At 40.6% G+C, this 23,606-nt stretch overlaps 1 protein-coding gene across 5 annotated transcripts in view; it reads left to right on the forward strand.

The window, feature by feature from the left end:
* eif4ba (eukaryotic translation initiation factor 4Ba) overlaps nucleotides 1–23,606 on the forward strand; it is a 41,219-nt gene extending 17,613 nt beyond the window's left edge. Inside the window, exons 3-15 of one of the 5 annotated variants that reach the window (XM_055664477.1) lie at nucleotides 3,858–4,063; nucleotides 5,137–5,253; nucleotides 6,295–6,349; nucleotides 6,941–7,078; nucleotides 8,303–8,413; nucleotides 9,705–9,890; nucleotides 10,620–10,863; nucleotides 13,422–13,540; nucleotides 16,770–17,019; nucleotides 17,611–17,648; nucleotides 19,066–19,189; nucleotides 19,640–19,709; nucleotides 20,676–23,606. In XM_055664477.1, the coding sequence (XP_055520452.1) occupies nucleotides 3,858–4,063; nucleotides 5,137–5,253; nucleotides 6,295–6,349; nucleotides 6,941–7,078; nucleotides 8,303–8,413; nucleotides 9,705–9,890; nucleotides 10,620–10,863; nucleotides 13,422–13,540; nucleotides 16,770–17,019; nucleotides 17,611–17,648; nucleotides 19,066–19,189; nucleotides 19,640–19,709; nucleotides 20,676–20,750 (1,733 nt within the window). In that variant the 3' untranslated portion in view covers nucleotides 20,751–23,606. The remainder of the gene's footprint in view (nucleotides 1–3,857; nucleotides 4,064–5,136; nucleotides 5,254–6,294; nucleotides 6,350–6,940; nucleotides 7,079–8,302; nucleotides 8,414–9,704; nucleotides 9,891–10,619; nucleotides 10,864–13,421; nucleotides 13,541–16,769; nucleotides 17,020–17,610; nucleotides 17,649–19,065; nucleotides 19,190–19,639; nucleotides 19,710–20,675) is intronic. The other 4 variants (XM_055664479.1, XM_055664480.1, XM_055664481.1 and 1 more) reach the window with 4 other exon arrangements.

Raw genomic sequence — 23,606 nt, forward strand, 5'->3', positions numbered from 1 at the left:
GGCATTTAGGACGATAATTGCAAATCATTTACCTCAGCGTCACGTTCCTACACCAACCACATATCCTTAGATTTCCATTGTGTCCAAAAATCTATTGCATTTGCTTTGAATATACGCAGCAACTGAGTCTCCACGGACCTCTTGGGTAGAGAATTTCAACGTTTCACCATCTTCTGGGGTGATGACATTTATTCTCATCTCTGTCCTTAATGGATTATGCAGCTAGGGGAAGCATCATTCCTGCACTTGCCCAGCCAAGCTGCAGAAGAATTTGGCACATTTTGAGGAAACCACCCCTCATTGTACGTAACCCCAAGGCATCGGATGAGTCTGCATAATGCTCCAGTAAGAGGGTTGTTTCCCTGTTGCAGGAATCTGTCTGGTGAATGGAATAAGCTACCATTTTGCCCGTTTAAATATCTCATGAATTTGTGAATAAAGGAATAACAGTTTGCAAATTGCCAATTGCTTATTGAAAGTTTGTTGCAGGAAAACCGTGAAAATTGGCTGCTGTAGGAGCACTGTGATGAAACAATTCAGCAGTCTATGCTGCACTTTGTCACAAATGACCATTGTTTCATATTGCTAAATTGAGTATCAGCAAAGCAGGCTGATACTCGCGTAGCAACTGCAAAGCAAAAAAAAAGGCCAGTAAGTCTTTTGTGCACGTGCATGGAAGGTGTGGTAAAAATCATCCCACTAAAGAGTTAGAGAAGGTAAAATAAATGGCACCAATTATTTTGTTTCTGCAACTTCTTCCTCCGTGAGAAGTCAAGGCACATTGTCTATGCTTTCCTTGCATAGTAACCTAATCTCAGTTTGCCCACAAATACTGAGCAGACTCCCCACTTCTGTTTGGCAAAGGCAGCATGGAGAATCTACTGATGTAGTTTGTGCATTCACCAGGTTTATGCATTCTTTAGCACTATAGAGACCTGGATGTATCTACTATTTTATTTTTTGAAGTGTTGAAACTAGAGACATTTTCAAATCTGATTTGCTTGCAGTTGTGCACGTTGTTAATTGAAACATATTTGACCATAATTGGGTTCAAATAATTCCCTTGCTTGGCATTAGTCTGAAGCAATTTGAAAAACGGTGCTTTCAAAAGTTGCGTGGACCCATTCACCTTGAGAGCAATAATCACGCCCTGTTCAAGTGCCCATATCCTTTGAATTTCCTTTGTTTCAAAGGATGGTGGCAGTGCATATGCACGTACAGTGCATTCAGAAAGTATTCACACCCCTTCACTATATCCACATTCCAGCCTTATTCTAAAATGGATTACATTCATTTTTTTTATCATCAATCTACACACAATACCCCATAATAAAAAAGCGAAAACAGGTGTTTAGAAATGTTTGCAAAGTAATTAAAAAGAAATTACTGAAATATCACATTTACGTAAGTATTCAGACCCTTTACTCAGTACTTTGTTGAGGCACCTTTGGCAGCGATTACAGCTTCAAGTCTTGTGAATGACGCTACAAGCTCGGCACACCTGTATTTGGGTAATTTCTCCCATTCTTCTCTGCAGATCCTCTCAAGCTCTGTCAGGTTGGATGAGGAGTGTTGATGCACAGCTATTTTCAGGTCCCTCCAGAGATGTTCGATCGGGTTCAAGTCCGGGCTCTTGCTGGGCCACTCAAGGACATTCGCAGACTTGTCACAAAGCCACTCCTGCATTGTCTTGGCTGTGTGCTTAGGGTCGTTGTCCTGTTGGAAGGTGAACCTCTGCCCCAGTCTGAGGTCCAGAACGTCTGGAGCAGGTTTTCATCGAGGATCTCTCTGTACTTTGCTCCGTTCATCTTTCCCTCGATCCTGACTAGTCTCCCAGTTCTTGCCGCTGAAAAACATCCCCACAGCATGATGCTGCCACCAACATGCTTCACCGTAGGTATGGTATTGGCCAGGTGATGAGCGGTGCCTGGTTTCCTCCAGACGTGATGCTTGGCATTCAGGCCAAAGAGTTCAATCTTGGTTTCATCAGACCAGAGAATCTTGTTTCTCATGGTCTGAGAGTCTGTTGGGTACCTTTTGGCAAACTCCAAGCGGGCTGTCATGTACCTTTTACTGAGGAGTGGCTTCCGTCTGGCCCCTCTACCATAAAGGCTTGATTGGTGGAGTGCTGCAGATATAGTTGTCCTTCTGGAAGGTTCTCCACAGAGGAACTTTGGAGCTCTGTCAGAGTGACCATCGGGTTCTTGGTCACCTCACTGACCAAGGCCCTTCTCCCCTGATTGCTCAGTTTGGCCAGGCGGCCAGCGCTATGAAGAGGCCTGGTGGTTCCAAAGTTCTTCCATTTAAGAATGATGGAGGCCACTGAGCTTTTCGGGACCTGCAATGCTGCAGAAATTGTTTTATACCCTTCCCCAGATCCGTGTCTCGACACAATCCTGTCTCTGAGGTTTACAGACAATTCCTTTGTCTTCATGGCTTGGTTTTTGCTCTGACATGCACTGTCAACTGTTGGACCTTATATAGACAGGTGTGTGCCTTTCCAAATCATGTCCAATCAATTTAATTTACCACTGGTGGACTCCAATCAAGTTGTAGAAACATCTCATGGATAATCAATGGCAACAGGATGAACCTAAGCTCACTTTTGAGTGTCATAGCAAAGGGTCTGAATACTTATGTAAATGTAATATTTCAGTTATTTATTTTTAATTACCTTGCAAAAATTTCTAAACGTCTGTTTTTGCTTCTTCCTTCTTGGGTATTGTGTGTAGATTGATGATTTAAAAAAAAAAATTTAATCCATTTTAAAATAAGGCTGTAACGTAACAAAATGTGGAAACCGCGATGGGGTCTGAATACTTTCTGAATGCACGGTATAGCTTGGCTACTGAATTTGTGGGTGGCAGAGCAAACCACGGTGACTTCAGGCTGCAAGCAAATAACAATGGAGAAGCAGCTAGAGTCTGTTAAACTCTGCAATCTAAATCAAATAAGGATTGTAGATAGAATTTGTTTTAACTTCCATAAAATGCTTTGGCAAATTACAATTTAATGGTTAAGAACCACAACCATTCAGAAGATGCAATGTAATCTTCTAAGATAGGTGGAATTGTCAAAATAGCATCTTGTTTCACCATCTGTTCTCCAATTTTAAAAAGAGAGAGCGTTTTAAAGAATTATGATTGATAATGTATACATTTTGACGGTGTGATCAGAGCAGATGTTGGCGAAGTGTTAGAATGTGACTGCGGGAAATGTTCATCCCTTCATTTATTTTTCTTTGATCACCTCAGCCTGGAAAGTTGATCCTTCATCTGGTGGGCCTTGCCGTTAATAATCAAAAAGTGATAAATGCAGGCTGCAGACTAATCTGTTAAAATAAAAGACTGGAGAGCGTAAAGATGAGAACTGATCAGGCAGGCAAGCAGCTAATGAGAATTAATATTCAGCCCAGAAAGACCAGAACATCTTATCTATTAACATGAGGAAATATCCAATGAGCAAGTCACTGGCTATATTCTTTCAAAATTGTTCAAGAAAAGTAGTTGAATTTTTTTTTTTTAGACATGAATTCTTGAAAGTGTTTCAATTGTATTGTTAGCCCGGAAAGCGGACCACAAAAATAATTTGCTCTTAATCTTTAATCTACATTGTTCCCCAAGTTTCTGTGGTGGTTATAAATATTGCTCTTAATTGTGACTGGCACTGCTTACATCTTTCCCAGTCCATGTCCTCCATCTGAACCTATGGTGTTACGTTTTCTGTGCATTTTGATCCTGAAAAAAATGTAATAATCAGAAATATTCCACCTGCAGTCCTTTAAATTTTTTTTTTTTTAAGTAAGTTTGGAGGAACCTCGTATTTTTAATCAATGTTTCCATTGTTCATTTTGCTAGTTTCCACTGCCTGGCCTGGTATTGATGACGATGTTTACAAGCCTGCCATTAACCGGGCATTACTGCCAACTGCACCTCGAGCAGCTCGAGCACCAGATATTGATATGGGCCGTATTCCTAAGCAGCCACCGTACACAGCTTTTCTTGGCAATTTGCCTTATGAAGTATCCGAGGAGTCTATCCGCAAGTTCTTTCATGGGATGAATGTAAGTAAATGAGGGCAATGTGGCATTTACTGAATACTGAAGACAACACTCATAAACCGAGGGTTACTGCTCTCTGGCCTCATTGCAGTGCAGGACATTTGATAGACGACCCCCCCTCACCCCCTGGTTTAAAAAAAAAACTATTTATCTGCACGATAATTGTCATTTTGTCTTTCTATTCTGAGATTGTATCCAATAGATTAAACGATCCTTCAAGATTTCTAGCAATATGATTTTTTTTTTTTTTAATAAACTCTTAGGATAACTGGAGTCAGCTCACATTACCAGAGAGAAAGTGTTCTGGGCCAATACCTTTTCCCAGTTCTGATGACAGGTTAATAGTAAACAAGGTTAGAGGAAGAGAAGGGGAGGAGAAAACAAAGGTGTGCAAGGGTGAAAAATGGGAATAGGACAAGAAAATATTGATCCACGGGATGTGTTGTGCTTCTTTGCAACAGGAGGAACTTAAAGGCACAGGGTGGCAGCAGGGCAGACGAGCAGAAAGTTGGGATGGTGCTTGCGTCTAGTTCATGCTGGAAGGCCGCATTAAGTTAGCTGTAATCTAATAAGGCCGCATCCAAGAAACTTCAATTAGATATAGGATTATTTTGTTGAATCTTTTTTTACTCTTTGGTATTTTAAATACGTTCATTTTAAGATTAAAATAAAAATAATAAAAGACGAACAAAAACGTATTAATAAAAATAAAAGGATTTGTTCTACAAAATTTGGATTAATTCAAAAGGCCACACTTAATGGCCTAGAAGGCCACAGATTCCCCACCCCTGGTCTAGTGTTTGTACCTTGTCTCTTTGTACTTTCTTAGTATGAAGGGAAGTTATTGGCCTTTGCCCCAATCCTTGGAGAGAGCACACTATCCAGTGGAAAGGACGAGGGCATATAGTTTGTAGACAGAAATGCTGGAGAAACTCTGCGGGTGAGGCAGCATCTATGGAGGCATATTAGTTTGATAGATTCATTCAATGAAGAATAGTCCATCTCATGAGACCTGCAGCTTTGTGTTGTGAAGTAAGATGGATGTATAATGTTCTGATGTTTTGGGCTTTCTAAAGATCAGCGCTGTGCGTTTGCCGAGGGAGTCCACCAACCAGGACAGATTGAAGGGATTTGGTTATGCTGAGTTTGATGATGTGGAATCGCTGATGAATGCTTTGAGTCTCAATGAAGAGGTAGAGTAAATGTGTTCAACACTTTAATGTGTAATTTTTGTTACAATACCAAGCTGTTTTAAGAATCATTTTTCCTAAAGAATCCTGATAATACTAAATGCATTATCCTCCAAGTTTTTTGATCCATTATTATTGCAACTCCAATACCATGTTCCCCTCCCCGCGCATTTTTAAATGTAGTTTTCTTTCGTTCAAAATGGTTCTTGAGTTGTACAAGATTGCTAGCTCTGTATATATTTGTAATGGGGCATGGGCGGAAATCCCGGTGGGGGGGGGCACATCCCCTCCACGTTTTGAGAGGAGGGGGACAATCCCCCCCTCTCCCCCCCCCGTTTTGTATTCCAGATTTTGAAATTTGGTGGAAAAAAGGATTAAAAATCTCCGCTTTCCGCGAGACAGTGGGGATGGGACTGATGATCGAGGGCGCCGATTGGACGAGAGAGACGTTGGTCAGTGGGAGTGGGGGGGGGGAAGCATGAAGATTCAGCGAGATGATTGGAGGCGGGAGGCGTCGGTCAGAAGCGGAGGTGGGGGGTGGGACAGAGGATAGAGCACAGTGATTGGAGGAGGGAGATGTCCAGGTGGAGCGGAGCTTGAATCGGCCCGTTCGCGGGGCTTTTCATCGCCCGGCGCGGCTGAAAATCGGCCGCGGGATCTTCCATCGCCCTGCGGTCAAATTGCTGCGTCAAGGTGATGGAGGCTCTCGATGTTGAAGCCCCCTCCGAGCGATGAAAGGCCCCACGAACGGGCCGATTGAAGCCCCGCGATTCGGGGCGGACGAAGCTGCTGTTGCTGGAGTTCGGAGTCGGTCACCAACCAGGTCAGCTCCCGATGTTATCGTCCACAGGGCCCACGGCCAAAGCCTCGCGTGTGTGCGCATGCGCGGTGTGAGTGTGTGCGCAAGCGCGTGTCCACCCCCCCCCCCCCCCCCCCCCCCATGTTTTGATAGCGATTTGCGCCCCTGGAATGGGGGATACTCGCTGTGATGTCTTGTAGTAGCTTTTGTCATGCGTTTTGTACTACTTTTCATTCTTGCTTTAGATGTTGCAGAACCGAAGAGTCAGGGTGGATATTGCCGATCAAGCTCAGGAAAAAGGTGTGGTGTTTTTGTATTGTAATGGTTTGCTACCTACTCCGATGTTCTGTGGGAAAATATGTGCCGAGTTGTATAAAGGTTCCAAGTACCTACAAGAGATTAATCTTACAATTTGTAGTACAATTTAAAAACTGGATTTAACCAGCCTTCAGGTTGGCTATGTGGTGTTTTTTTTTTGTTGTTGCTGCTTTTGATGTATGCTTCATGATTTTTGTTGAGGATTTTAACGCAACTTTAATTATTCCAAAATAACTATCTTAAATTACTTTCCATTGATTTTTTTGATTTATTTTTTGCCATTGTTTTTCCTCCAGTATTTCGACAAAGCAGATCACATTTTCTATTGCATATTCTTTTGAACTAAAATTGTTTGGAAGTATGAAACCTAGCTTTGAGCAATCTCTTAATTGAGCTTGGTAACTAGCCTGGATAATGTACTTTTCCTTTGACCTTGGCCAGTGAACTAAAGACTGACCTAGAAATGTTTGTACTTCACGGCTCACTGAATCAGTGAATATTGAAATGTTGGTAACGTTCTTCCTGAGAATTACTGAGGTGTCTTGACGTTTCCCGTCTCTGCTCTCAATTCAGAAAGGGAGGCGGGCAGGGGAGGCGATCGGGACAGAGTTCGGGATGCTGAGATGGAGACTGACTGGAGGGCTCGGCCAACAACTAATACTAGCAGCGATGATTTTCCGACAAGAAGGATGGAGGATTCGTTTGGGGACAGTGAGTCTATCCGATACTCAACATCACGAGCTAATGCAACAGTTTAATAAGCTATCCTTTCATCTGTTGTTTTGTTGGGATTGAATCCAGTCAATCACTTTGCAGTAAAAAGGAATGCCAGATACTGATTTATACCAAAGATAGACACAAAATGCTGAAGTAATTCAGCGGGTCAGGCAGCATCTAAAGAAAATGGATAGGTGACGTTTTGGGTCGGAGGCCTTTCTTCAGGCTGTTGAAGAATTTTCTAGCATTTTGTTTCGAACCATCCATATGCAAGAATGGTCCCCCTTTCTACTCTTCCAGAAACAAAGAACTGCAGATGCTGGTTAATACACAAAAGGAGGGGAGGGGAGGGGGGTTTCACATGTGAGATGCCAACAAACCATAGTCCCATTGTGCACAATGCATTAGGAATTGACAATCCTGTTGCAAAGCAATATTGGTCCACTCCAAGTTAGAGCAGGCGCAGAGTAAAAGGTACATCACTCTGGGAGCATTTATTTGTGAAACTAGCTCTTCCTGTCTTCATGGCAGGGACATCTCTTGTCTTGATTGATTAGTGTAATCACTTCCCCCAAGAAAATCAGTAAATATTTATAATTTAAAAAAAAGTCAACACAGGTTGACAATATTTTGAAAAGTGTAGGTAGCTTCACATAGCCAGATTTGTTTTTCCTTTTAAATCCACTAACCCTATTTGTTTATTGCATTTTTTATTGTTTGGTTATACTGTACTTGCAAAACTATGGTGCCCCTCATGACTGTGGGACAGTCCAGTGTACTTGACTTTGTTTCTCTCTCTGTTGTCACTAACATAGAACATAATATCGAATAGCGCAGGAATAGGCCCTTCGGCCTATAATGTCATGATGCCAAGGCCAACTCTTATATGCCTGCACAGAATTCAAATCTGCCATTCCCTGCATATCCATGTGCTTATCCAAAAGTCTCTTAAAGGCCACTATCACCACTATCACATCGTGGCATCTCTTAAATGCCACTATCATAACATTGGAGGCAGAGTAGAGATGACTTCTACTCACTAACTATGTGTATGGTGCTTCCAGCTTTCTCTTGCATTTTGTGTCATTCAGTTAAGACAGCATGCATCATCTATAAAACTGCTCATGCCCAATGATTCTGTTCAGATTTCATTGGTAAGCGTTCTTTGGTGTTTGGCTTCTTGAAATGTTTTAATGTTTGTGCCTTCTGCTTTTCCAGGAACTAGGGACCGCTACGAAAGCCGTGACCGGGATGGTCCCCGGCGGGATGGGGATAGATTCAGGGATGATAGCTTCAGGGACCGTGGTTTTGGATCGTCCGTGGATAGAGGTGAGCTGACCTATAACTGCATGGTTAACAGTAAAGCACCCACACATCTCTATTGTGAGCCATTGCATGTGTTACAATGAATTTGTTTTGAGAAAACAATGAGCTTTGATTTTGTGTCTCAATAAAAGGTATTCAATTGAACCGATGGGAATGATACTGCTTACACTGTCACAAATAGAAAACTATTTGGAATATAGAGATAAAATTGGACCTCATATGCACATTAATCTACGACTGTGCTCATCCATTTAGCACACATCAGAAATAATGATGCAATTCTGGTGTCGAATCCCCCAGCTGTAGTTATAAAGTTGGTAAAGTGGCACAAAAGATTCACTAGGCTGTTACTGGGACTGGCGGGCTTGAGTTGTAAAGTGGCTAGATCGGCTGGCACTTTTCCCCGGGATCATCGGAGGCTGATGGGTGACCTTATAGAGGTATATAACACCATGAGGGGTGTACATAAGGTGGATAGTCTTTTTTTCCCAGGATAGGGCAGTCTAACTAGAGGGCATAAATTTAAGGTGAGGGGGAAAAGATTTAAAAGGGAGCTGAGGGGATTTAAAAAAATATATATACAGGATGGTCTCCATCTGGAAGGGGCAACCTGGGGAAGCTGTAGAGCTGGTACAGTTACAATGTTCAAAAGACATTTGGACAGGTAAATGGATAGAAAATGTTTAGAGGGATATGAGCAAACACAGGCAATAGCTTGCTTAGACATCTTGGTCAGTATGGTTGTAGAGCCTGTACAACTGGGTCAGTTGTGTTTTCTGGGCTGCTTTATTTTACTGCAACCACAATAAACTAGCTTTTACATTTACGAGGCCTTTAATTAAGAGTCGAGGTGAATAATTGTTTTGAAAAATTGACCAATAATATTGCACGCGAGGTAGATTGTGTACATTTTGGTAGTTGTAAAAGTGCTTAATAATTCACATAAAGAGCACGCTTGCATTCCCTTTCTCCGTCCCCCCCGCCCCCACCCTAGTTGTCTTGCTAGTTTCACTGTTCCTATCCTGTCGTTATCACCTCGTCCACCGCCAGCAATGGACCATTGTGGGCTCCACCTTTCCTGAGTCATTGGCGCTGGCTCTGATTTGTTTTCTACTTTTTCATACCTTTAGTTTCCCCCTCATCTGACTCCCAGTCTGAAGAGGGGTCTTGACCCAAAACGTCACCTAATCCTTTTCTCCAGAGATGATGCCTGACCCACTGAGTTACTCCAGCATTTGATGTCGATCTTCATTTTAAGGAAATATGTTTTAGTGGCGCAAATTGTCTTTTTTAGGCAGCCGGCGTGCATTTGGCACTGGATTTAGGAGAGACAATTATGATGACAAGAGGAGTGATGATTATCGGGGTGGTGGTGATCGTTACAGCGACCGCTACAATGATGGATTTGACCGCTTTGAGAGAAGAGATGACAGGAGAAGTGATTTTGGAACAAGAGATGAAACGAGACAGGAGACAGGAGGTAACACACTTTTATTACCAAATAAATATCATCGAGAAAAAAAATTGAGACCATTGTAAAAGCTTGCATTGCATTTCAAGTACCATTTTAATATTTGAGCTAACGTTAACATGAAATCTTTAACCTGTTTATATCTATTATAGTACAAATGCAAGTCTTTCCTCATTCATTTCTGCACCCTTCAATGCTGACTAAAATGAACTCATGAGTTTTGGATCTATGCTGAAGTAATTCCTATAACCTGTTCTGCTACGAGGGATGGTGTAGAGTGTGCGGAAGAATATTTTGCACTTTCCATTTGCTTTGGCAACAGTAGTCTATAACCAAGGAGCACTAAGTTGTTATTTCAGGATCTTGGGAATTATCATGGTGAAGACACTATATTTCAAGGGCATCTTACGTGTAACATTGTCACATTGCTGAAAGTCGCTCTATGCTAAAGCGTTTTGCTGCCACACTGATTTTGTGCACACACAATAACCCCTTTTTGGTTTCCTGAAATAATCAACATACTGTTTTGTCCCCAGTTAGCAGATTCACCAATTTCCTGATGTGTAGAAATTGCAAGTAAATCCTGACACTTTTGAATAATGTTATTAGGCAGAAGATTTTTTTTGAAGAAATGTCAACAGTTCAGATGCTCCTGATTTGGGGTCTGGTGCATCAATACTCTGAATACGTTTGAGAATATGTGACATTTTTAAACGATTGCTGAAATTGTGCCCCTAGGATCTGTACAGAGACCTAAATTGAACCTGAAACCTCGCAGCATTCCAAAAGAAGAGGTTGTACGAGCTCCTCCTGCGGCGTCCTCTGGAAGATCAGCATCCATTTTTGGCGCTGCCAAGCCAGTAGATACAACAGCTAAAGAACGCGAGGTCGAAGAGAGATTGAAGAAAGAGCAGGAAAAGTATCAGAGGCAAATAGATGATCAAGAAAGAGGGATTAAAGGGGTTAAACAACCACGGGAAAGGTAAGCTGTTTTTCCCCAGGGTAAAGGAAGGAAGCTGGTTAGATAATTGGATGGAAGAATGAATGTGTGGGTTTTTTTTTTAAATCAGAAATGTTGAGGTCCAGAAGTGGCGGTATGGTTGGCTATAATGCTGAAATCCAACACCGCTGTCTACTTTGAGTAAAGCTGCTATATTCCACCCGAAAAAATTGATGCTCATCTTGGCGGCACGGTGGTGTTGTGCCTCACAGCACCAATGACCCGGTTTCGATCCCAACTACGGGTGCTGTCTGTACGGAGTTTGTATGTTCTCCCCGTGACCCGCGTGGGTTTTCTCCAAGATCTTTGGTTTCCTCCCACTCTCCAAAGACATACAGGTAAAATTGCAAATTGTCCCTAGTATGTGCAGGATAGTGTTAATGTGCCGGGGTCAGTGCGGACTCGGTGGGCCGAAGGGCCTGTTTCCGCACTGTATCTCTAAGCTCAACTCCCCACAAAGGATAAGCACATCGTTGAAAACACTTGACGTCACTTTGAAGGTGGTGTAGTGATATCTTAACAGTGGTGTAGTGAAATCTTAACTGATGATGTGCGTGTTAAAAATACAGTGCTTCCCATCACTGACTGATTTTGACTTGTGCTGTCTGTGGTGGCATGTACAGTAACCTAATTTTATCCTTTTTATTTTTGAATTGATCTACATTGAGACTGTGTAAATGGCTAGTGAAAAGTTACATCTGTAGGTTTTGCATATTGCCCCTCGGTAACCTGCACTGAATGTTGTATCTTGTATTCTGTCTGTGTCTACTGTGGACAACTTGATTGTATCTGTGTATAGTATAGTCTTTCCTTTGACTGGGTAGCAAAGGCTAAAAATGAACTAAACTTCTGAAATGAACTTGTACCGAACTTTACAAATTTCATTTTAGCGATACAAAGTTTCAATGTTAACATTGCATTTAGAAAATGACATTTTGAGACATACAATATTTCAGTGCCTTGTTCATGAGTTACTCTTCTTTGGCCTCATGAGCTATTGTTTTTTGAAGTTTTTGCAATGAGAATTTTTTTTTTGTTTCTCCTATTATTTAAAGTAGAGCATCTGTCGGTTTATGGAGTTGTAGTCTAACAGACCCTTCAGCCCAACTTGTCCATGCTGACCAAGATGCCTCGTCTAAGTTAGTCCCACTTTTTCCGCATTTGGCCCATATCCCTGTAAACCTTTATCCACAAATTTGGCCCATATCCCGTGTAAACATTTATTCAGTTTTTTTTTAAAAATTGAATAAATTCTTCAATAAAAAAATTGACTAGAAAGGATTTGCTAAATAACATGTAAATGTTGGGGTGGTTTATGTTTGGCAACAGTTGACTTTTTTTTTTTTGAAGATGTCAATGATACAGGTCATAGATTGAATACAACTGGTAAAAGGATTAGGCAGTTTTGGCCAAATGATTTCATACAAAAGAAGTGCCTGATGACAGGCCAGTACATGAATTATCTCACAAACCAGGAAACATTCCTCAAATGTTTAGGTTAAATATCACTGTACCTTAATTGGTGCATGTGACAATAAATCTGAATCTAAACATTTGAATTTAAATACTAAATCATGGAACGTGCTTAAACACAGCAAATGTACATTGCTGTACTATTGTCACGTGTACTGAGATACAATGAAAATCCACCATTTGCTTGCTGTCGATCATATCATACTGTAAGTGCACCAGGTAGTGCAAAAGAGAAAATAAACAGGAATATAGTGTAACGTCTACAGAGGAATTGCAGATTTAAAAAGAAATGGGGTAGAAATGAAAGTAATCATAAATTCAATGGCACCATACATGTTATATATTTAAATATTCAAAAATTCATACCGTTATTCTTGGTTTTAAGAGTCAGAAGAGGTAATCATGGCTTAATACACTCGGGCTTGTATAATAAGATTTTCAGGATCTTTTACAGTGAGACTAATTTATAAAAAACTGAAATTCTCATCGTTAAGCAATTGTATGGAAAGCACTCAAGATTTCTGACTAAGCTTGAATTTCATTCTGAAGCTGTATATGTGTGTGCCAAGGCCAAATAATTGAGGTGCATCGGTGACTTTGCCTTTATACGACCACAACATTATATACAACTGTGAGGCATAGGTAAGGTAGGCAGTCACAACCTATTTCCCAGGATGGAAAAATCAAATACTAGACAGTATAACTTTATGGTGAGAGGGACAAAGTTTAAAGGAGATGTGCGGGGCAAGTTTTTAATTTTTTACAAAGAGGGTGGTGAGTGCCTGGAGCGCGCTACCGGGGGTGGTAATGGAGGCAGATACGATAGTGGCATTTAGGTACGTGGATGTGGAGGGATATGGATTATGTGCAGGCAGATAAGAGTTGGTCTTGGCATCATGTTCAACACAGACATTGTGGTCCGAAGGGCCTATTCTTGTGCTGCGATGTTGTATATTATAAAATTATCTAGACCATTGAATTGCCTGACTTGAATATTAACCAATTTTTTTTTTCTTGTATTTTTTTTTTCTCTTAATTGGCACATTACTCATTTTGATGCCATTTAGTGATTATCCCTTGGTTCAATGTAGGCATCCAAGCTGGCGCAGTGAGGATCAGGTGGAGCGTACAAGGCCTGCTAGCGACTCATCACAGCCAACTGAAACCAGTGCCCCTGCAGGTCGAGGTAACATTTGTTTTTTTACGCTGCCCATTAAGATTTTATGGATACACTTTGTGAAAGTCATTGTTTTTTATAAGCTTTTTGAAGAGATATAAAAATTAGCAGATGTAAAGTGCTATGCGGCTGATTATCAAAAAATTAATTTAAAAAATGTACAAGTATAAAAATATATACATATATATATATAAATGTCTGAAGAAGGGTCTCGACCTTTAAATGATTTGAATATTGGAAGGGTAAATGGCCTGGTCCATTATAAGTATAGTTGAGAGGAGTTTGTGATCTTGGACAATTAGATGTGAAGTTAACTTGAATGTTTATAAATCTCTGCTTAGATGTCAAGATCCTTGACAAGGAGCAAAGGAGGTTTGCCAGTTATAATTCTTGGATAGGAATAAAGGGCCTGTCCCACTTGGGCGACCCCGCGGGTGCTGGCGAGTTTGCCCTTGACTCGTACTCTCAGCATTGTTGACACGAGGTCCTAGGAGGACTTTGTAACTCTCCTTCATGCTCGAGAGTGGTCTCCGTGTACTCGATGCCCGCGAGTAAAAAAAGGTTGCCATGGAAAAAAATCGACACTATTTTTACTCGTAGGTTTAGTCGTAGTAGGTCGGCATGTTAGTCGTAGGTAATCGAGGGTAGTCGTAGATATTCTTCATCATAGTCGAAGGAGGTCGACTTCACTCTTCACTATTCGGTGTCCAATTTTCCCAAAGTTAGTCGAAGGAGATTGAAGGTCTTCAACATAGTCAAAGGAGGTCTTCAACATGACATTTTTTCAAACTCTTCTAAACTCGCCAATTAGGTCGCCCAAGTGGGACATCCTCTTAAAGGATCCCTGTTTGAAGGCGAATTGTCTGTGCTTAAGATCCCAAAGGAGAGTATCTGATCATTTAAATGTACTTACCAGAAATTTGTTTTCACACTTCAATTGTATGAAATCTGAGCCACGTTTCTGCTGATTCCCAATCAGATCCACGGTAAAATATTGCATAATTGGTCGTAAAGATGTTTGCAACGTAATTAACACCCAGAACCAAGCCTTAAAATGGGACTTGCACAGTGCCCTACCAGACCAGGCTCCTGCTGAAGCCAGTTTCTAAAGGGCCTGTCCCACTTGGCGATTTATTTCGGCAACTGCCGGCATCGTTGACTGACGTATCAGATCACCGAAAAAGACGTGGCGTGACGACGTATTGACGCGCGGTGCTTTTTCAAGTGTCGCAACATTTTTGTCGCCACGGGATTTTGAAATGTTCAAAATCTTTTGGCGATCCTGATATAACGGCGTCAGTTGCTGAAAAAATCGGCAAGTGGGACGGGCCCCTAACACTTTGCTGCATGCTGATCTTAGAAAGAAAGGTGTTGGCTCTCCAAGGCACAATCTATTGTAGCCATTCACACACTGCGGCTACCACGAAGGAGTTAAGAGGGGCGGGGTCCTTAAACGTACTGACCGAGAATGGAGGTCGTAATAAGTGCTACACAAGCAGGAGGGAGGTCCTTTGCACTGTGAGAGTAGGAGACCAACCTGCCTGTTCTAGCAAGAACCTGGCTGCAAGTGGTTTCAAATCTTCCAAATGTGAGAATCACCACATGTTCAAGTAATACAGAATAGCACTGTTATCAAATTTAACAATTTCCGATGACTCGTGTTATCTGTATTAGAACAGTTCAGTTCTACTGTAGGCCATCCACATATATTAACTTTTTTTCCTCCTCTCTACAGACACTGCCTCATCCGTTGACCTTGCATAGCTTTCTCCCTTTGGTTTCGATTCTACCCTTCTGAACTGCATTTCACGGCTTTTACACGTCTCTGTTTTATCTCTACCAGTTCTGACGAAGGGTCTTTGACCTTAAACGTTAAATCGGTTCCTCTATCTACAGATACCACCTGACCTGCTGAATGTTGCAGATGTTATTTTCATTTAAGGTTGTCGGTTTAACATTGCAAAAACCTGTTGAACTGTATTTGGAAATTTGGTTATTTTGCATGAATGGACCGAGCCTTAAACCACTGAAGCAACGAGTCTATTTTATTAAACAAAGTTCCGGCACTTTGTTAAATGACTTGCGTGATCTACACAGGATAATTTAGTTTGATGTAAACTAATGTCAGCATTGTGCTATCTGAAGCTGAAACTGACCCTCTGTTGTTTTTTTGTCCATGCTTCCTAATTGTTTTGGGACTTCAAAGATAGAAGAATACAGTTGCAAAGCCACATAGGTAAAGCTTTGGCTGTTGTCACAATTTTAAGGAGAACCCATCCCAGCTACATATGAAGATTACCATGTGTTTTACTTGGATAGAAATGTAAAAAAGCAGTTTGTTGCTGTACAGAAGATGGTGCCTGGAAGATTCTTTCACAGGGCCATTGCAGCATAGATTTAATTGTCCGTGATGTTGATAAGAAAGGAATAAATCATGTTTCTCCGGATGAAGAGGAATATAGGGTTAGAGATGGGGTTTTTTCCTCCTGGAATGGAGTGGTCAAAGTTCTTAGTTAATTTCCTGGTTACTGGACAGAAGATTCAGATTCAATTTTAATTGTCATTGTCAGTGTACAGTACAGAGACAACAAAATGCATTTCAGAGACAACGAAATGCATTTGGAAATGCAAACAAAATGGTGTATTTTGCAGAACGCAGTCTGATTTGTTGCTTACTTTTGTCACAACTATGCTCATTTAGTCACAATTCATATTGTGAGCCATATTGATTATCAGTGGTTGCAACAATTGTAGCTTGTGGAATAATATGCAATTCCAATAAATATGAAAGATTAATGGCATTCACGTGCAGCAACAATCGTGTTTTGTTTAGAGATACAGCATGGAAAAATGCTTGTTGGCCCACCAAGTCCGTGCCAACCAACGATCACCCGAACACTAGTTCTATCCTACACACCAGGGATAATTTAGAAAAACCAATTAACTTATAAAATTGCACGTCTTTGGGATGTGGGAGGAAACCGGAGCACCCGGAGAGAACTCACATGCTCACAGGGAGAAAGTACAAACTTTGTACAGACAGCACCCATAGTCAGGATCGAACCCTGGTCACTGGCGCTGTAAGGCAGCAACTCTATTGCTGCACCACTCTGCCACCCTCTGTATAGTTCAAACGTCTTATGTCCAGTTAATATTTGTTTTTAATGGTTTTTTTAAAATCTGAAAGAGCTGCTTTTCCCCTCCTAGAGCACCTAATTTTCTATCTTCTCATCTCAAGCTACAGTCAGAAGAGAGAGTGAAAAATCTTTGGACAATGAAGTGTTCAGCAAAGAGGAGGAGCCACAGTCACCAGTGTCCAAATCTGCAAAGCCAGACCAGCTCCGACTTAAGGTTGTACCGGCCCCTCCACCTAAAGAAAATGCCTGGACGAAGCGAACGGCTGGAGGCTCCAGTAGTACCCAGAACACGGAGTCAGAGGCCACACTGCCTCTTTCCCCGACTAGTGCATCATCAAATAAATCAATCAGGTATAGCTTGCAATTTCTAGAACAAATCTAACTCCTGGAATCTTGCATGCTAATTGAGATTGTCTAATTCATCCACTGGCTCACCAATTAAAGATGCCATTGTGTTTGCATATGAATAGTTGCTTAGGAGAGGTATACACGCTGCTAGCAGCAATGGAATTGTATACCTGTAAATCTTTGACTTCAGGAGAGAGAAACTGTACTGAAATAATGTTTTATATTGGCCATGAATATTGCAGTGCAACATTGTGGCATTTAGCATCATAAAGGATGAAGTTTCCTGAATAAACTGGTACCACCTTTAAAAAGAGTACGTTTTTGGAGTTGTCATCTAATTTTGCATGTCTCGTGTTGAAAGTTGTCGTGGGGAGGGTGGATGTGGGTAGAGAAACGGCCGCTGTGCCCAAAATGTTGTTCAGAAGCCTGGGTATGTTCAAATAATTGTGGTACCAGTGAAGGAAGTGACATACATGTTTGTAATTTCCATTCTAATTTGATCTTTACCCAGTAGCAAACTGTTCACTACTGATTTTGTGTTTGTTCAAACTAACGCGCAAATTTACAATGTACCATCATCTGTCTTCTATACAGGTCACCAAGTGGCAAAGCTGCACCAGTTCCTCCTCCAGGTATGGAAACAAAGCACCATTTAGCAGGGAATGGTAGAATAATAGTGTACCTGTCATCGAATAATGAGAACAAGTTTTTGTTCCTAGTTTAAAAATCAGTTTCTTCCTAATAGATCGATTTGTATCATTATTTTGTGTGTTCCTACCTCTTTGTCATGCAATTTCACACTTTGGGCATTGTTTAATTATTCTTGTGGTAAATTTGGGGAGTCCACGCAAAGAGCAAAAATTAGCAGCATGAATTGGTTTGGATGGTATGATACTTCCGTCAGAAAACAATGTTTCTTTATATGCTTCAATACTGGGGCGGGGAGGGGGGGGGAGACCATAGGTTCTCGGAGCAGAATTGGGTCATTTGTCCCAACAAGTCTCTACTATTCGATCTGGCTGATCTATCTTTCCCTCTCAACCGCATTCTCCTGTCTTCTCCCCGTATCCTTTGATGCCCTTACTAATCAAAAACCTGTCAATCTCCACTTTAAAAATACCCAAATGTATTGGCCTCCACAACCATCTGTGGCAGTGAATTCCACAGATTCACCACCCTCTGGCTGAAGAAGGCAGATATTAATGCCTAGTTTCTCAGTGGACTGCATAAATGAGGATTTCAAGCAATTCTTAGCTGACAGTGAGTGATTCCTTAATGTGCCCTTATTTAAAGGTTGCTCAACTATTCCGGTTTCTAGGAACTATGAATAACATGATGCCTAGGTGGTCATTACACCTAGTTTTGAGTTTTTGGTAACTTCGAAATACTATGGATCATTTCTGAATACTTACAATTATAATTACTTTATATTATATTATGGAATCTGAATCTTGAGTGTCTCTCGCCTACTGTGGGGTAAAGAACATGAGGGGGAAATCCATCATTGTGGTTCTGTTAAAACCAACTGTGCTTTTTGTTTGCAGGCAAGCACTGGGCAATCAGGCCGGGTGCGTTAATAAGTCCTGATAAACAGTAGCTGTGCCGAGACAGTGAAAACGGGTCTTGAAGCCATTTTGCTGCAATTTGAGGAGTAACAGTGACAACATGTGTTAGTGTAGTTAGTAAGTGTGATTTTATAAGGGGTACAGACAATGTGTTTCCACTAATGTAAAGATACTGGAGTAGCATTGGAATCCACAGCCTATTCTAACAGGCTGCATTGCCCTTGCATTGGAAAATAAAGTGAGTTGTTGATTATATATATATATGTGAAAGCACTTGAAACATTTTCCAGTTCCACTCTGGATTTGCTTTTCAAAGATCTTGGCAAATGGACACCAGCTGCTAGATAGCAAGACGTGTGTATGAATTTGGGTTGTGTGGGCTGAATGTTTAATGCAATCGACTACGCTTTCAAATCACTTCTAAATTACTGATTAGACTGATGAAACGGAACTGGATTTTTAATAGGCATTTTTTTAATTTTAGATGACAAAGCAGAAAATGAAATACTAGAGAAAACTTCACCCAAAGAACGTGGTGGGGCCAACAGTGCTGTGAGCCGGGGACAGAATGATGGCATAAACAAGGACCGAAGGAAGGAACCTGACAGGTCTGTCCTTTCATAGCTTCTGTCTTTCCAGTGTTCAGTTGGTATCTTCTTGCTGTCGAGTCAAAAGATTTCTCTCATGTTTCCAGATATAGTTCTAACCAACCCATTTGCAGCACATTTCCTCAAAGCTAAACATTTGAAGGAATTGTATTAGTTTGTGAAATTTGATATTGCTATTATCAAGATGTCTTGTAGTGTCTGTGCTTTAGTCTGTCATTATGATACCAGTGCGATTGGTGGTGATCCTCATACGTACTCCCTGGCATCATATAACTGACTGGTAGAAATAAAGAACATTGCCAAATTCTAATCTGTACTCATGATGCCTCATGTCCACATGGTGCATCGGCAGGTCAGTTAATATTCTCGACATCAAATCATGTCTTTTGCAATGCACATTATGTTTTTCTAATGCAGGATCGATACATAATGTTTGCTTTTCTTGCACAGGAAAGACAAAAAGGGCCGTGATTCAAAACCTATAACTGAGCCAAAGAAATACGAAGAATTGCCCACTCCTGTAAGTCGTAGAAGTGGTGTTTTCATTGCAAAAGCATTGTCTGCAGTGTAGAAACAAACTCTAGCATTGAACTTAAAAACTGAATAATTGTTATGGTTAACCAAGTTATAAATAATTGTGTTTCGTCTCAGCCCTTCAAACAACTGGATAAATAATTTGGGATTCAAAGTCCTATGGTTAATTATAAACCACAGTGATCAAAAGAATGCGACATCAACCTCCAGCTGTAAACTCAAAACACCTCTAGGTTATGGTGCAGCATTGTACAGACATCCAAGTCTAGCCGTTGACCAAGTCAGTTGGTAGATAGACACAAAATGCTGGTGTAACTCAGCGGGACAGGCAGCATCTCTGGAGAGAAGGAATGGGTGTCTTTTCGGGTCGAGACCCTTCTTCAGACTGGTAGATGAGTTGCTGGGGAAGGTATTAATTGCCCTGGGTGCCACTATTGACCAGAAACTCAACTGACGACAGCCATATGCATACCTGTAGTTACAAGAGCAGGTTGTAGGCAGGGTATCCCATGACAATCTAGTTATTTGGTCAAAATCCTGGAACACACCCCAGCAGCACTGTGGAAGCACCTTCACCTGAGGAACTTCAGTGGTTTAAGAAGGTGGCTCCTCACCATCTTCTCCAGGGTAGTTGGAGATTGGCCATAAATGTTAGCCTTGCCAATGATGCGAGATTTTAATTTTTTTTTATTTTAAGCCAATGTGAGGTCCCAAAACATAGGTGTATGTGCATGTGTATGTACGTACCTGAATGTGGCTTTTCTTTCCTCTGCAACAAAATAGTGTCGATATTGTGGTTAGTTCTCTCAATGGTCCAGAATGCAGTGGATCACCCTAAGCACAAGTATGACATGGCACCTTCAGGACAGGTGTGGAAAGGATTTTAAATTGAAAAGTTGTGCATTGCGGCTTTATCATTAATCCCGCGCTGGATATTTGTGTTTTTCTGTAGAAATTCAGCTCTGCTAGCAAATATGCTGCTTTGATGATTGATGCTGAAGAAGAAGAAGAAGACAGTACAGAATAAAGTTCTGTTTGAGGAAAACGCTTCCACATCCCCTTTTCACAGAACTGAAAGAATGAACTTCAATTAAAATGTGACTGTCAACAACCCATATGGCTTACATCTCCCGGAACTTTTTCTTGCATGCTGCTGCAGCCATTGAATATGAAACCTATGGAGATTTCATCTACCACTTAAAATATGTCTGCCTCAGGCTTTTGAGAAAACATTGTGTGCAGTAGTTAGAATGGTATTTTACATTTGGATGTCCCTCTTTTTAAAAAAAAAACCTTGTAAGGAGGTAAGATTCGGCTAAAAGTGAATAATGGAAACAGTGGTCCATAGAAATTGTAATTGTTGGTGCACTTTTTAAAATAAAATGGGCTAGTGCGATTGGTACATAGTTGTCACAATTTTGGTGCCCCTTCCAAAATGTCAGATGGCATTTTAGAATGAAAAACATTTATTTAAAATAAAAAAGGGATTTGGACCACAGTCAGACACATTTCTTTCTGTCACCCCACCATAACCAAACTGGTCACCCTGCTACTGGGAATAATCTTGAAATTCTGCTACAGTCTGTTGATATTACTGAACTCTCAACAATTTGTTTCATCCCCCCATAAATTTGGTACAGCTCTTGCTGGACAGCTGATTGCTGGTACGTCAGTTGAGACGATTGTTGGGGCCAAATGTGCTTGTGCTTTCATCTGTAAACAAATGTATACTGGAGCTCATGGCCAGTGGTTGTGGTTTGTTTGAGAATGTGACATTGAGTATCTGAAAGCAAAAAGCATTGCTCATGTGCAAGTCTGTCTGCACAGCATACATTATACATTGCCACAAGGAAATGGCTCATCTTACACAGGTTAAGTTCTGGTCATGCCATCCTTATTGATGTCAGATATCACTCGTAGCCTAACTCAACACATTTTACTCTGCACATCTTTCATCTGATCCATTTTCTAGTTCCTTTCCAGTAAACCTTGGAAACTGCTAACTCCAGGCTTACTCGATTGTGACATTGTTTTGATTGTGCATAAATATCTAAATACAAGCTCAGATTTCCGGACAATTGAGAAAATTTTGTGCCGATCAAAATTTCAATTCTTTTCGGAGAAGTGAATTTAACTTGCTTGCGTGTCTGATGCTTGAATATACAGGATACGTTTTTTTTTTGTTTTCACTTCTGTCATACAGATTTTTAATCACATAAGGTTCTCCCATTTGTGAAGATCTATCTGACTGCAGGTTTTAATTCTAGATATTTGTAAGATGGTCACAAAGGAATTATTTTGACATTATAAGTGTCTGACACTGGAAGATCTGATTGCACCGGTGAGCTTCTCGGTTCTCAACAGTATCGGTGGAGGAGTACTTAGGATAAATTAATTCCAGTTTCCATTCGAGTCATTCAGAATAATCTCAATTTACTTTCCCAGCAAACACCAAGTCACTGAAAGTTACCCTTCAGTATCTGTGGAGACAGTTTCACTAAAAGCTGGTGCAGTAGCAGATAAACATTGGAGGGATAGCTGAACAGTGTCTAAACTGCTGTGCTTGATCCTAATGCAACACAGTTCTCGCAAAACAATAATCCTTCGCAATTTAAAACCAGAAGTTAATCTTGTTCATCTCAAGTTTTTAAGTTTACTAACAGTTACCTTAGAAGTCCTTGGGAGTTTAATAAACATGTTACATTTTTTTGTCTACCTAACTCGGTCTGGTTTACAACCAATCCCAATTCATGAAGGTTATGGCTTTTTTTTGTGTTTGACAGCATGTTCTAGCAGAGCTGAAAGGGCTGAAATATTTGCAGCTTATTGGTGCAGTACAAGCATTAAAACAATTGCATTTTATTTTTAGGTGATCAGTTTTGGGACTTGGGGAAAGGCATTTGTATTGAAATGTTTGCTTTAACGATTTGGCATTTATTTGGGGCATAACCTTACATTTTAACAATTGATAGTATTTGAAATTATTAAGACGTAAAAACCAACAATTAGATCTTAAATTAAAATTTCCTCAGGATGGTGTTGGGAACATTGCTTTTCACTTTTATCAAATTCACATGATATCCTGTTTTTGAAGGTTTGTTTAGTGCCACAGCAGATGTTGTGTTCATATTTAAATGCACATCCTTGGACAGCGCCAGCTATCAAGACCATTTGATGAAAAGCAGGTGCAAAATGTGACTATGATAAAAAGATTTTTAAAATTTCAGAATCAAATTGATTTCCAATGCGCAGTGGTGATTTGCCTAGTCACTAGCAGTTTAGACTGGATTTTATTTTAAACAGTTAAATCAAGCCCCCTAATTCTGTCCACTTAACCCGGTCGGTGCCTCCCTCCCCACCAGTAGCAGACTGTGTTTTACTCTTTACCAGGTTGAGTGATTTTTACGCTGCAGTGGTTTGTACTGATAATAAAGCAGTTTCATTTGATAGACATAAATTTGCTGAGTTCATAGTATCTGCTGAACAATTTTGACGGGCAAAAATTGGACATTGTATAGTAGTTATTAAAATTGGCTGAAAGTAATTCAATTTGGAATTCTGGAGTTCGTTAAACAGTACAAGTCTGTGTTTTAAAAGAAATTCAGCTTTCGACACAGGTATTTATTGGTGATTCTTGGAAATGAGCTCTTTCTCTCAATTCCTCTTCCCGCTCCACAGCCACTACCACCACTATCCCATTATAGAAAAAAAATTAAAAGAATTAGTTTACACATTACACACTGAGAGGACTTATGTAAAATTTGTATAATACCTTCTATTAAAAAGATTTGTACTCTATAGTCTGCTTTCCAGGAGATGTCTTTTATTATCATGTATAATGCCCCATCAGTTTTCCTTCGAATAAACTAATCTTTGGAATACC

Source organism: Leucoraja erinacea, chromosome 40 (assembly GCF_028641065.1).
Source record: "Leucoraja erinacea ecotype New England chromosome 40, Leri_hhj_1, whole genome shotgun sequence".
In the NCBI taxonomy this organism is placed as follows: Eukaryota; Metazoa; Chordata; class Chondrichthyes; order Rajiformes; family Rajidae; genus Leucoraja; species Leucoraja erinaceus.